The sequence below is a fragment of the Puntigrus tetrazona genome, chromosome 13 (genome assembly GCF_018831695.1).
Source record: "Puntigrus tetrazona isolate hp1 chromosome 13, ASM1883169v1, whole genome shotgun sequence".
Taxonomy (NCBI): domain Eukaryota; kingdom Metazoa; phylum Chordata; class Actinopteri; order Cypriniformes; family Cyprinidae; genus Puntigrus; species Puntigrus tetrazona.
In genome coordinates, this window is record NC_056711.1 from 18,715,654 (window position 1) to 18,728,879 (window position 13,226).

Here is a 13,226-nt window from a genome sequence, read left to right on the forward strand (position 1 = left end):
AGCTTTAAATACAAGTAAACTGTTATACCCCAATAAGTTTACCCCAGAGATGAATGTGACTGAATGGTGGTCCGCGTCTTATTTAAGCATCAAATGCAAACTGCACTATCATCACTATAAAAAAATAGTCTAAAATAGATACTAAAATAGTCCTGCCATGGTCGATGAAAAAATTTATGTATTATTGTCCTAAACTTAGTTAATTATAACTTGTATAATTATTTAATATTACTATGACTTAAAAAAACTAATTTCTTTATTAAAATAAAGCTGTAATAAAATTTAAAAAAATATAAATTTCCTTTTAGTAAAAAAAAAAAAAAAAAAAACATTGACTAGGCAACAACTGAAAGATTACAATTACTAAAACTGAATTAAAAATCAAGTAAAATAAAACTATCCCAATAAATATTAAATGTAATAAAATGTAATACATTATTAAAATTTACTCTAACATTAAAATGGAAAACAGAAATATAAAAATAAATACATAATACGTATATTAGTAGATTTTAAAAAATAGGAATAATATTAAAATAACATTGCTTGATTCAGAAATTAATCAGAAATATATTCAACAGCACATGACACTAGGAGGTATTGCTACTACTGTGGAGCATAAAAAAAAAAAAAAAAAAAAAAAAAAAAAGTCTTAGTACCACAAATCAAAGTACCTTTTTTTCTAATGGAAAAGCAATAATATGTTTGACCTTCTCCATTCAACCACACTGTAACATCCCAAACAACCACAAACGTTGTCCTCATCTGCTCCTCAATAACAAAGAAGCACAAGAAGGGGATGGTTTAATGACGGTAGCTGGACATGACAGAGACTCCATCATCTGTCAGGGACAATTTCACATCAGTAAGCTCTTTGTTTTTCTCCGTGTGTGTGTGTGGCCACGCTACGCTGCACAGAAATGTGTTTTCGGTCTGTACGACACATTCAACTTTTTCCATTGTTTCACGACAAACAAACAACCCAGGAATTACACTGCTACCCAGAGAGCCGTCTCCGCATGTTGTTTGTCTCACTGAGGCTCTCTTATACGCTCCGGAAAATTAACACCGTTACTCTTATGTCCTGCTAACCTAAGGTTTTATATAAACACATAGTATCTCACAAAGCCTCTCAAGAACCTCTGCGTCATATTCTCCTTTGAAATCAAAAGAAAAAACAACTATGTAAGAGGTTCTGCGCAAAATCAGTTATAATGAATGCCAATGAAAACTATATGCATACTTTACTGATCATCTGAACTGAGACTGCACTGGATTTGTGCAACTTCAAAGGGAAATGCTCTGAATTGGCCTAGACTAACGTTTTACTTTAGGTTTGAAATATATATATATATATATATATATATATATATATATATATATATATATATATATATATATATATATATATATATATACACATAAATGCATACATAAAAACTTACCTCTAAAGGAGAGTCACAGAGGAACCTCTTGAACTGTGAGGGAAAAGAGGTAGAAAAGTGTTATTTTTCATTCATTTACATATAACCGAATACAAAAGATATGGTTGGTAGGCAAGTCTCATGGATACTGCTGAGCACATCTGAGATGGCCTTTTGGGTAATTTTATCAAACTTCTCTTCTGTGGCTGCTGCTAACAAACGCCTCATCAGACAACTAATGCTTTACTGCATCTACAACACAATCATACTGATTAATGAGAAAAGATTCATGCCGACATGCCTGCAAACGACATTTTGCGGTTTCAGGCTAGTAGTTAGCGGTGAACAAACAAGCAGATCAATGCTTTAAATCTTCACAGATTTTTTTTTCAGTTCTGCTTTATCTAAGAGAGTTTAAATAAACTTGGCTCTTTATCAACACACACAACTGCAACTTTTGTAATCGCGGTGATGCAAGACACTCAATAATGTTTTAATTTCACGATGAGTAGCTGTTCGGTCATTAGTTTGCTTTGGCGGAAGCGAGGTGGCAGTCACCGGCTAGCAGAGAAAAGGCAAGATGTTTATTTAAGGGTAACTTTATCCCTGTTAAAGCCTGTTAAAGCGTGTTTCTCCATCAAAAATAAGGCATGCTAGGTCTCTTTTAACCATCTTGACCTAATTTGTAAATAAAGGTTTATCATCCTGAAGTTCAGTTTTGTTGTGGGCTTAGTTTTAGATGCCAGTCCATGATCACTGGCACTGCTTTGGTAGCATGTGTGTGTCGGCTGTTTTAGCTGGATGTCGATGCAGATCCACAGGCCTGTGACACTAACATGGTGAAACACCATAAACTAAAAGAGCGAAAGAGAAGGGCAGTTCTTACAAACTAAAAGACAATTCATCCACACTGAATCCATTAGACTCCATTAGACTTGAAGAAAACATCAAACGATGCTGCGGATTCCAGATCTTCGTCAGAATGAGCCTGATAGAATCGCATTTGGTTCCACATAACAAACTCGCACAAATTGCATATTTCATGCCCATCTGTAATATAGAGATGCACAAAAAGAGAGTCTGGTTGTAATCTGGCGAAAGCAGGCTCCTGTGGTTTAAAACGCTACAAAACAAGCGTGAGTGGCTTCGCTTATTGGACAGCGAGAGGGTTGGAGAGAATTAGTCAGCAGTTACAAACTCCATATGGTGATTTCTGCATCTGTGATGTTTAGAGAACTAGCAGCGTATGTGGTTTGGGAATCAAGAGTCGTCCTACGTATACCACAACCAAACAATTTATGGTATTTGGTTCCTTTAAAAGACTTTAAACGTATATACAGTTCTCAGAGAGCAGTTTCTGGAATATTCTCCAAACTGTATGGCTTATATCAACAATTTTTGAGTCTTTTGCAATGAGGCTCAATTTGTTTACCTCTCGGGGCGGTTGTGAAAGAGAAAGGCATTGTTGGGAAAGTGGAGCTGAGAAAGATGGGATACGGGAGAGGGATGGATGCGGTGAGTCGCTTGGGGGGTAGAAGCTGGCAAAGACTCGCTCCTGTTCTGCCAGGCACTCAACAGGGGGGTTTGTGGGTAATGGCTCTATGAGAGAGGGCAACGCAGCCATGCATATTTCCATTAGTCTTCTTACTGATCTCCTGGAGCCTGGCAGCCGTGACCCTGCCTGCTTACTAACTTGGACTGGACAGCATTAAGATGCCCACAAAAACAGAAAAGAAAAGGAGAGAAAATAAATTAAATGAAATAGAAAAAAGGAAAAGTGTGTAAAGGAACATGAAATGGAACAAAAAAATGAATAAAATGGAAAGGAAATAAATAAATAAATGGAACGCTGGAATAGAAATAAAGGGGAAAATAATATTGAGGTGAACAAAAATAAGAAGGAAAAAAGAAAGGAAAAATTAAATGGGAAATCAAAGAAAGCTCATTTAAAAAAATTAAACAATGGGAAAAAAGGAAGTAATGCAAAAGAAGAAAATGAAAAGGTAAAAATGAAAAAATGGATAATAAATTAGAAAGGAAAGAAATAATAAAAAAAGAAAAAAAGATTGAAATATAAAAAAAAAAGTATATGGAAATGAACAAAATGAAATCAAACTGGAAAAATAAAAACAATAATAATAATAATAATAATAATAATAATAATAAAAAAAGACAAACAATTAAAATTAAACAATAGAAAAAGAAAAGGAAATAATGGAAAAATGAAAAATAAAAATAAATATTGGAGTAGAAAAATGATAAAAACAAACAAACAAAACAAAACAAAACACAAACACAACAACCCAAATGTACCAATCCAAACCAAGTTCGATATCACCAACCTCTCCCCTCCAACTTTTTACCACGCAATAAATTCCCGGTGTGGAGAAAAGTAATGTTCTGCACTATATTTTTGTCCTCCTTTAATATCTTTACGTTGAAAGAAAAACTTGTTATTTGTCAACTATATCGCACGCGACAAACGTTAAACAAGCATTTGTGTTTCTTTCACCAGCGCCCTTCTCTCCGTAGCCCTTCTCCAAATGTTCTGAAATGCTCCAAAATGGCCTTTTGTGAAAGCAAAAAGGTGAACTCTGACCAAACGTAGGAAGTGAAATGGCTCAGCGGGGATTTAAAGCTCTGCTAATCTGAAATCGGGCAGAACTTAGCGAACGTTAGGGATCGCCCTTTAACAGACCATGAAATCTACCGTTTAGATCAACCTACGTCTGTCAGAGAGGTAATAACGTAACAGCATTCTTCATTTAACTAGTTAATGTTCTCCTGCACAGAAAAATACATTCAAGTGAAAGAGCTTTAAGAAAAGAAACGGCTCGTTTTGGAAAATGCCACGCACCATTTAACAGCAAATGCATATATTAACACTTAATGTAGAAAGTCTGAGACCTTACAAGATTTTTATAGACATGTGTAAATCTCTGCTACACTGTATAACTAGTTCATGTGTCATTAAGAAGAGCATATACAGTTTTAACAGGATTTGTTGTGCTGAAAATCTGCCCAAAAATCATTCTGTGTGTGTCTCTGTCCAATAAAGAGCCGTCCACGCTGACTTCAAGCAACACGATGACCAGAATTCATTCATTTCCACTGAGATTTTGAGGGAAACGCATATTTCCATCATTTACTTTAATCTTTAACACTTTCATTTACTGAATTATCAGTAAGCAAAGTCAGTAAGGAAATTAAAATGACTGTAGTAGATACATTAAACGGCTGAAAAGTTTAGAATGTCACAAAGGTTTTCAAACAAATGCTGTTTTTAACATTTGTATTTAACAGAGAATCCTGAACAACAAAAAGTACCACAATTTCCACAAAAATATCTATTATAATATATAATTTATTTTAATAATTATAAATGTTTTCTGTGTAGCAAATCAGCATATATGAATGATTTCTAAAGGATCGAGTGACACTGAAGCCTGGAGTAATGATGCTGAAAATTCAGAATTCGATCACAAGAATAAATTTCGTTTTACGATATATTCAAAGAGAAAAATGTTACATTAAATTGTAATAACATCTCACATTTTAACTGTATTTTTTGATCTAATAAATGCAGTCTTGGAGATTTAAAAATATAAATAAATACATTTTACTAAATCTAAACTTTTTTTTACCAAGCCCAAAGCTGGGAAAACAAAGCGGCTGAAGTAGGTCAGATTCAGGGTATGAGGAGGTAGCAAATAAAGGAACAACGATAAAGGAGAAGGAATGAAGCAATGGCGTGAGAGACAACAGAAACTTTAGAGACTCGAAGAAACCTCACTTTATACATATAGACTCATTTCTCGTGGAATGCCAATGCAAACATACGCACACCTTCCACGCTATAAATAGAGCTCTGTTATAGCACCGGGGAAGAATCTGGCAGGAGACGGTCGGCTCTGACGACTTATTATTTATTAATTCCCACATTTTACGAGCATGAGGATTTATTCATTTGCTGTTGGCAGAGCCGGGCCAGTTTCCAGGCCTAAGGGGACAAAGGCCTCTCTCAGGTTACTGAGAATGTCAAGTAGGTCCACATCCTGTTCACCCTCAGCGCATGTCGACTAAAGCGCTGTCCTAACAGAGAGTGAGTGATTGGGACCAGAAACTGATTCTAGACAAGTATGCAAACGTAAAACGCACGGCCGACACAATGCAAGCGTAAGACTGTGGCGGTGAAAAAAGCTGAGGTCTCGAAGGGGTGCTAAAGTTCCCTTCTGACGCCTGTGCCGTTACAGCAGACGTGTTATTCACTTAACAAGACATAAACACTGGGGAACTGACAAGCATGCTCTGTTGCATTTGCTCCACAATGACAACAGCTGATCAGTAAGAAAAAGTGGATTTTAAGAAACCTTTATTCTGCAAAGATGCATTAAACTGATCAAAAGTGATAGTAATGACATTTGAATGTTAGACAAATTTTATTTCAAATACTTGCTGTTCTTTATTTCATGAATCTGGAAAAAAATTTTTTTTCAGTTTTCACGAACATATTGAGCAGCACTGGTTTTAATTTATATGAAATTATTATTAAGCAGCAAATCGATATATATGAGAAAGATTTCTGAAGGATCACGCCTGGAGCAATGATGCTGAAAATTCTGCTTTTCGGCACAGGAATAAATCAAATTTTCAAATATAGAAAACTATGGAAGCCTGTTTACGCCAAAAAAAAATTGTAGTTTTAGCTTTTGGCCTTCTATAGAAGACAAATATTTTTAAAAACTGCACAAAATTTTTTAATATAATTTTCGATCGAATTAATGTAGCCTTGGTGAGCAAACTTGAACATTAGCATAGAGTATGTTACAACAACACGGCATGAGTCTATACTGCAAAGTTAAAAATTAAATGTACAGAACGTAGACTAACTTCAGATCAAAAAGCAATTAACCTTCTGACCGACTTCTGAGAGACTCATTAAATGCAATAAGGAGAATTAGGACACGATTAGGTTTCATTACACTCCAAAAAACATCTTGCTTACCCCAAAGATTCAAAAACCTTCTGCGATCGGTTATATTTACAATTAAACATCACTTGCACTATATACTGTTTGACATTCAATGTAGCTTTTCAATGTAACACAGTAACTCTTCATATAAAATCAGATCACCCTCGGCCTCCCTTTGTCCTCCCAACAGGGTATTAATAACGTATAGACTCCCCACAAGCTCCGAGACTGCGAATGTTGCTTCTTTTATGACACATAATTGAGTTATGGCCGTGCTTCACAGAGCAGGGCGTGTGTGCCTGGCCCGGCCCAGTCGAAGACTGAAATAACACAGGCTAGAAGAGTTTTACCCGCTTGCATCTCAACAGATCCACCCAGCCCTAATTCACTCTCTACCAAAACACAGGTGAATTATTATTGGCCAATCCATACAGCTGAATGCAGACGGGCAAGATGTTGTGGGTTAAATATTTAAATCTGCATTTGTAACTGTCATTCATTTATATTACCGCATGACTGTTGTGAACTTTTTATATTAATAAAGTACTTTGAATTGTGCAACATGAACTATATATGGGCCAAAATCTGCTCAGAAAAAAACTATCTTCATTACAGATTTAGATTCATTCCCTCAACAACACAAACATATAATAAAGCTCCTGCTGTGTCGAGCAATGTTCTTAGAGGAATCTATATAAATATCAAGCCTCCGATTTAGCTCTTCACCACAGGATATATTCTTCAACATATTCGTTTAAACACTAGAGTTTTGGCAGATTCATTATAAAATCAGTGCATTCGGAAAGAAGCACAGAAAATGATGCATAGAACTGAAACTATTTTCACATTGCTATTAAAATGCAAGAAATAGCAAGCAACACACTGAACAGCTGAATTAAATGCTACATTTACAGCTTTATTTACTATTATATATATTTGATCATAATTTATAGTACTATTACAATTTATGTCGGCACTATTATATGCTTTTTTTAATATTAAAAATTAAATTAATTTAAATAACAAAAACTATTTATACAGTTTGAGTTATTTTATTTAAAAAATTACATTGATTAGATACAAAGATGGGCACAAAATATGTAAAAAAAAAAAAAAAAATGTTAAAAGTTAAATCTTGTATGTCAGCAACATGCATTTAAAAAATTGGCCAATGCAAAAATTCTCTGCTACTGCTATATGGGTTATAGAGCATGGGTGGATGCCCGGGCATTGCTTGGGTCTTCTGGGTGGTTGTTAGACGTTGTTCACTTAGAATTTAGGAGTTTGTTCCTAACCAAAGAGCAACGATCATAAATGACCAAGCAAGAGAATGAGCAGAAGTCTAGTAAGAAACTAATGTGTACCTAAGAAGTACGTGCAAGTGTGTGTGTGTTAGCAAGCAGGGCTTCAGGTCAGACGGTCGGGTGTTTCGTGCAGTAGTGAAAGTGACGTGTTTAAGTCTGTACCTCGCTCTCCCCGCACTCGTACGGAGCGTCGCCGTGAACGGTCATCTGGTAGCGTGTGTACAGCGCTGCTGACTGCTCGTACGACGCCGAGAAGTCCGGGTCCTCAAAGCTGACCGGCACTAGCCTCACCTTCAGAGTGATGAAGGGATGATCAGAGGAAGTGCGATTGAATACGAAAGACGGAAGGATAGTAGGAAATCAAAAAAGAAAACGGACATAAACAATGGAGGATGGGGAGAACGAAGGAAAAAGGGACAAGAATGCGTGGATAATGGGGAGCGGTTAATACAAAAATAGCAATGAAATGATTTCCACAGTATACTGTATACATCACATACGCAGTGCTTTTGGGTTCATATTCACATATTGCTTTTAAATTTGACCCATATCAGAAACTGATCTGAACCTAACATGCTTATTCATATTTTTCACTAACTGCACAGTTTGCATTCTGACTTTTTAGCATGTGAAAATGTCTCTTTTGCATATGAAAGTGGTTTATAATGGAATTAAACATGTCGGATTCAACGTGGGGGAAAAAAATAAAGATCGCATTAAGAATCGTCATAGAATTTTCTGACACAAATATAGCCCAAGAGTAAATATGAACCAAAAAGCATTCCCAAGATGTCTTACTTCACTATGTTCCTAATTCAGCGTCATACAAACTATTTAAAGAATTTGTTTGTTTGGATGCACAATATGTCTGTCACCATGCCAATAATGGTGAATATCAGCGAACTTATAAACTATCAGTCTAATTAGACTAATATTGTCATTAATGCATAAATGTGATATGCGGAATTCAAACAGTGTATTCTTTTGCTCCAGATTTCTAAATATACTGTGTTATACGTGTTTACATTAAATAAAGGACACTGAAACGCATGAGATATACAAATATATGTCGCAGGTTAGCTTGTTTTCTGTTGAGTAAGACAGGAGGGTAAATGGAGGGTAAATGTAGGGAAACGGGAGGCTGAAGGTGAGGCTGGTGCACCGGGGCTACGAAGCTTTGTTCAAGACAAAAATCACATGCCTTTGACGATACAGACCATCAGTGAACCCAAAGAATTACAGGTAACATGGTGTTATTGGGGCGGAGGGATAAGCAGTGTCCCCTTGACTGAATTAAGATAAAGAAATGAATAAATAAAGGGGGAAAAAACACCCATTCTAAGCTTGGTCTATCTTTTTCAATGTCTAGCCCCCCTCAAAAAATAGCATGTTTCGGACAAAAAGATGCAGCAGGGCATCAATAACCTGGCACGCACGCACACAAACACACACAGCATTCTCAAACAATTCAACAACTTTGAACTGTCATGAAGCCAGGGCAGAAAGAACAGAAATGTAACCCCTCCAATTCAGTCCAACAAACAACAAAACATCTCATGCAGAGCTTTCTATAGTCTCTGATCTAATTAAATATCTTACTTCAACTCATAACAATGTTTTCATCATGCAAGCTAGCACGTGTTATACACGTTCTCCAGCAACAACCCTAGTTGAGATACTGTTGAGTGACAAAAAATTAGTTTCATTATTTTCCAAAAGAGCTAACCAGGTGGGTCAGACAGCTAAACGGGCTATAATCATAATAATATGAAACTCATGCCACTGGTTGTTAAGGTTTATTAACTAATTTTTCGCAATTGCTGAAGAATTACTAACATTTCAAAAAGAGCTGCAAACAGTAAAACAGAGTTGTGCTCATGTAAAGCTCTGAAGTATTCATCTCATTCCCGTTTATTCCACTCATCCTTTTGTGTCCCCCAACCACACAGCAATGAAAACAAGAATTCTAATAAAATGAGGCTGCAGGAAAACTACAGGAGCTCGTAAATCAACATTCAGTGAAGGTGCACTACCTATAAGATGGCGTTTGACTGAAATTTCCACTTCCTAGTTTGGTGTGAGAAAAGGAAAGTGGAAGAAAAACATCCCCATCAGAACCTAAACATCTCAGCAGCAACAAGCTCCTCGTTTTACACGGACACGCGGTGCGGATGAGAGCGTTTTCCTCATTTGCCTCCAATTTCTCTTTCGCCCTCTTTTCGGGATTAGATTCATACTGTTTCATGGAGTTTCCATGGCTTACCTCCATTTTTCACTTCTTACTGCTTCAGACTTTCCTCATTTCCTGTCTGCTTGCTTTAGGTTTCCTCCTCCTAAACGTTACTTTAAAACACTGCTCATTAAAGTCACTGCACTGTGATTATTTACTTCCATTTTCCAACATGCTTTCATTTCTGCCTAACGCTCTTTCGCATTTCCGTGCATCGCAAGTCAAAATCCTCAAAATGTGATTTGGTTTGAAGACCAAAGCAGAAGTGTGGCCATGTCAGATGTGCTCAACAGCTAAGAGAAAGGCCTTCAGCAGTGGATCCCCTGACCTGGCTCTCAGTAGGTTTGTCAGGCGGGTCCTTGTGAATGGCCATTTGGTAGAGTTTGTACACTTGGTACGAGGCATCAAACGAAGCTTTGAACTGTGGACTGGGAGGGTTGGAGCGCACCAGCCTCACCTTCAACATGAGGATGAGCATTAGAGGGTTAAACAGAAAAATGACAGATCGTTGCCAAGAAACATGGCAAGAAACAGTTAAGAGTACAACACTGCTGGAGAACTGTGAGTGTGGAACATCTTATGATTTGGAAAAATAAATAAATAAATTGTACACTCAGTATTTTACATAAAATAACGTAAGTGAATATCATGAAACAGGTAAAGAACATGTCTTCACTTTAATATTTTTGTATAGTGAAACTATGACTTTAATTACTTTAAATTTAATTACTTTAATTACTTTACTCCTTACTATAAAGTAGCTGTATATATATATATATATATATATATATATATATATATATATATATATATATATATATATACACACACACACAGTGTTAAGAGAACTTAAATGTTTAGGGCAACCAGATTCATCTGATTTTTTTACGTCTTCTTTTATGTTTATACAACAGGTTCAAAAACTCAAAACTCAGACAAAAATAAGTTGAGAAAACTCAAAAACTAGTTTGTTTTTGTTTTTTACCAGTGGACAATAATAAACCTTGATTTACATTTACCCTTTTAGCAGAGAATTATAGAATCATTTCATGACATTCACTTGCATATCTGCAAATTAATGGTCAAAGAAATGTAAAAAAACAAAACCAAGCAAAAAAACCAACAACATACATATACATACGCGAGAGTAATTCATATTCGTCGTATTAAAACCTTTGTTTGTTTGGGTGAGACTCAGCATGGGTTCAGCAAGAAAAGTTTATAGACGGTGTCTGTAAAAGGTTGACTCATGTGAATGTCATATTTAAAAAAAAAATTATAACCCAAATGACTAAACATGACGTGTTTTTGACAGTCTCTCTAATTTTATATAGTTTCTATAATCAAGTATTATCAACCTATCTTTTTTTTTTAAGAACATTACTTGTTAATGTGTACCCACTGATGGATAAAGAACCACTTCTTGATCCTTCATGCAACGCAAACTGTAGAGAAGACGATTACATACGGCTTCCTGCACTAATGATGAATCCATCTCCGTATATAAGTGTCTCTTTACTGTTATACAGTTGAACCGGCTTTCATTACATCACATTAGCAACCACGGTCAAACACAGGATGTGATGAAAGGATATAATAACAATGACCACTACTATATGATATAAACTAAGGAGAATGATTTTTTTCACTCATCCAGTAGCTATTTACATATAATGCTAGAATTGAAGTAGCCCGAAAAGTAAGGTTGCCAGGTCAAGGTGTTTAACACCAGGTTATTAATAAAAAACCTCACCGATTCTCATGAAAGACTTGAGGGTGAATAAATGCAGGTCACAACTATTAAAATACATGACAAGGCGAGTCATTCTGTTGCACACTAGAGACTAGTTCTCGTTTAGCTTGCTGTATATAAGGGTGTAAAAGTCTGACATCAGTTTAAAGCGAACTGCGTGGGATCAGGTGTAATGTTTGATTAGTAAAACAGAGCTTGACATCTAACAGGATCATCTGTGTTTGCACAAGGACAAACTGGCCTCAGAAGTGAGGCGGCAAATCAAAATCCAATCCTCCAAAAACATTTAATTGACTGGCAAAGCTGTTCCTAATTAAAGGACCTCTCACAGAGACATTTTCATTGGACGAGGTGCTTATGGTTCACAAGTTCCCCAGAAGAGCAGAACTGGGAGATTTAGCTTCGGTTTTTATTTTATCTGGCCCTCGCTGGACATCTCTTATTATTGCTTGGCCAAGTTAATGAAGATATTTGCGACTTTTGTTTCAGATAAACACAAGTAGAGTCTTTTAATCCGCAGGGCGATTCTCTTGAGATGCAGACATTTGATTAAGTGTGTGAGGAGTAACCAAGACAAAGAGAGCGAAGCGCTGTCAAAACAGCTCGGAGAGCTCAAATTATGCAGGGGGTGAAAGAGGGCAGGAGCAAACTCCACAAATTTTACTTGACAAGATATTCAGCGTGGGGTTATGATGCGCCTCTACTGCCCTCTGCAGGTGTAGCTGGGCTATTTTGATAACCGTCATAATTCATCATTAGAAGACGCAGATATACTTGTTCTGGGGTTCAGTACAGCTTAACCTAGAGCAAAAAGCACAAAATGATTACAACAGACAGTTTTCTGGTGTGTGTTTGTTTTGTTTTGGGGGTTTTTTAACATCAAGGCAATGCAACATTAAAATATTATTAAATATTAAAATATGACGTTCTAACAATACACCATTGTACAAAGTTTGGCTGCATTTATGTGTGCATTTATACAACAAAAACAGCAACATTGTGAAATATTATAACATTTCAAAAGTTTTCTATTGGGATTCATTTTAAAAATAGAATTTATTCCCACGAACAAAGCTGAATTTTCTGCATAATTACTCCAGTCTTCATTGTCATTATTATCAATGTTGAAAACAGTTGTGCTGCTTAATATTTGTGCGTCAACAACATTCTTTGACAATTAGTCTGTGCACAAAAATATAACCTCAATAAAACATTTAATCTCAACAAAAAAATCAGTTGCATACAATGAAAGTAAAGGAAGAGAGGAGGCATATCAGTCAATAATGACTTAAATAACTTCAGAAGACACTAGTACTTCTGAAAAACCATAGATCTCCTTTTTTTCTATCATGTAAGAAAATAATTCTTTATTTTTCATTTTTGGGTAAATGATTCTTTCAATACTTACAGAACCTTCATTTCATCAAAATCCAAAGATGTGAAATGTGCCAAGGTCGTTTTAAAGTAATCTTCTCCTTGTCAAACAACAAATGCTTCGCTTCCAGTGTGTGTATGACTCCACACGTGTCTGATTGGCTGTATG

General features: G+C 36.0%; 1 protein-coding gene across 7 annotated transcripts in view; it reads right to left on the reverse strand.

The window, feature by feature from the left end:
• LOC122356886 (arginyl-tRNA--protein transferase 1-like) overlaps window positions 1-13,226 on the reverse strand; it is a 37,194-nt gene that overhangs the window by 9,305 nt on the left and 14,663 nt on the right. For 5 of the 7 annotated variants that reach the window (XM_043255967.1, XM_043255968.1, XM_043255965.1 and 2 more), the window contains 2 exons: window positions 7,863-7,991; window positions 1,446-1,478 (listed from right to left, as the gene is read on the reverse strand). In XM_043255967.1, coding sequence (XP_043111902.1) covers window positions 1,446-1,478; window positions 7,863-7,991 — 162 coding nt within the window. Of the gene's footprint in view, window positions 1-1,445; window positions 1,479-7,862; window positions 7,992-10,258; window positions 10,388-13,226 lie in introns of all 7 variants that reach the window. The other 2 variants (XM_043255966.1, XM_043255972.1) reach the window with 2 other exon arrangements.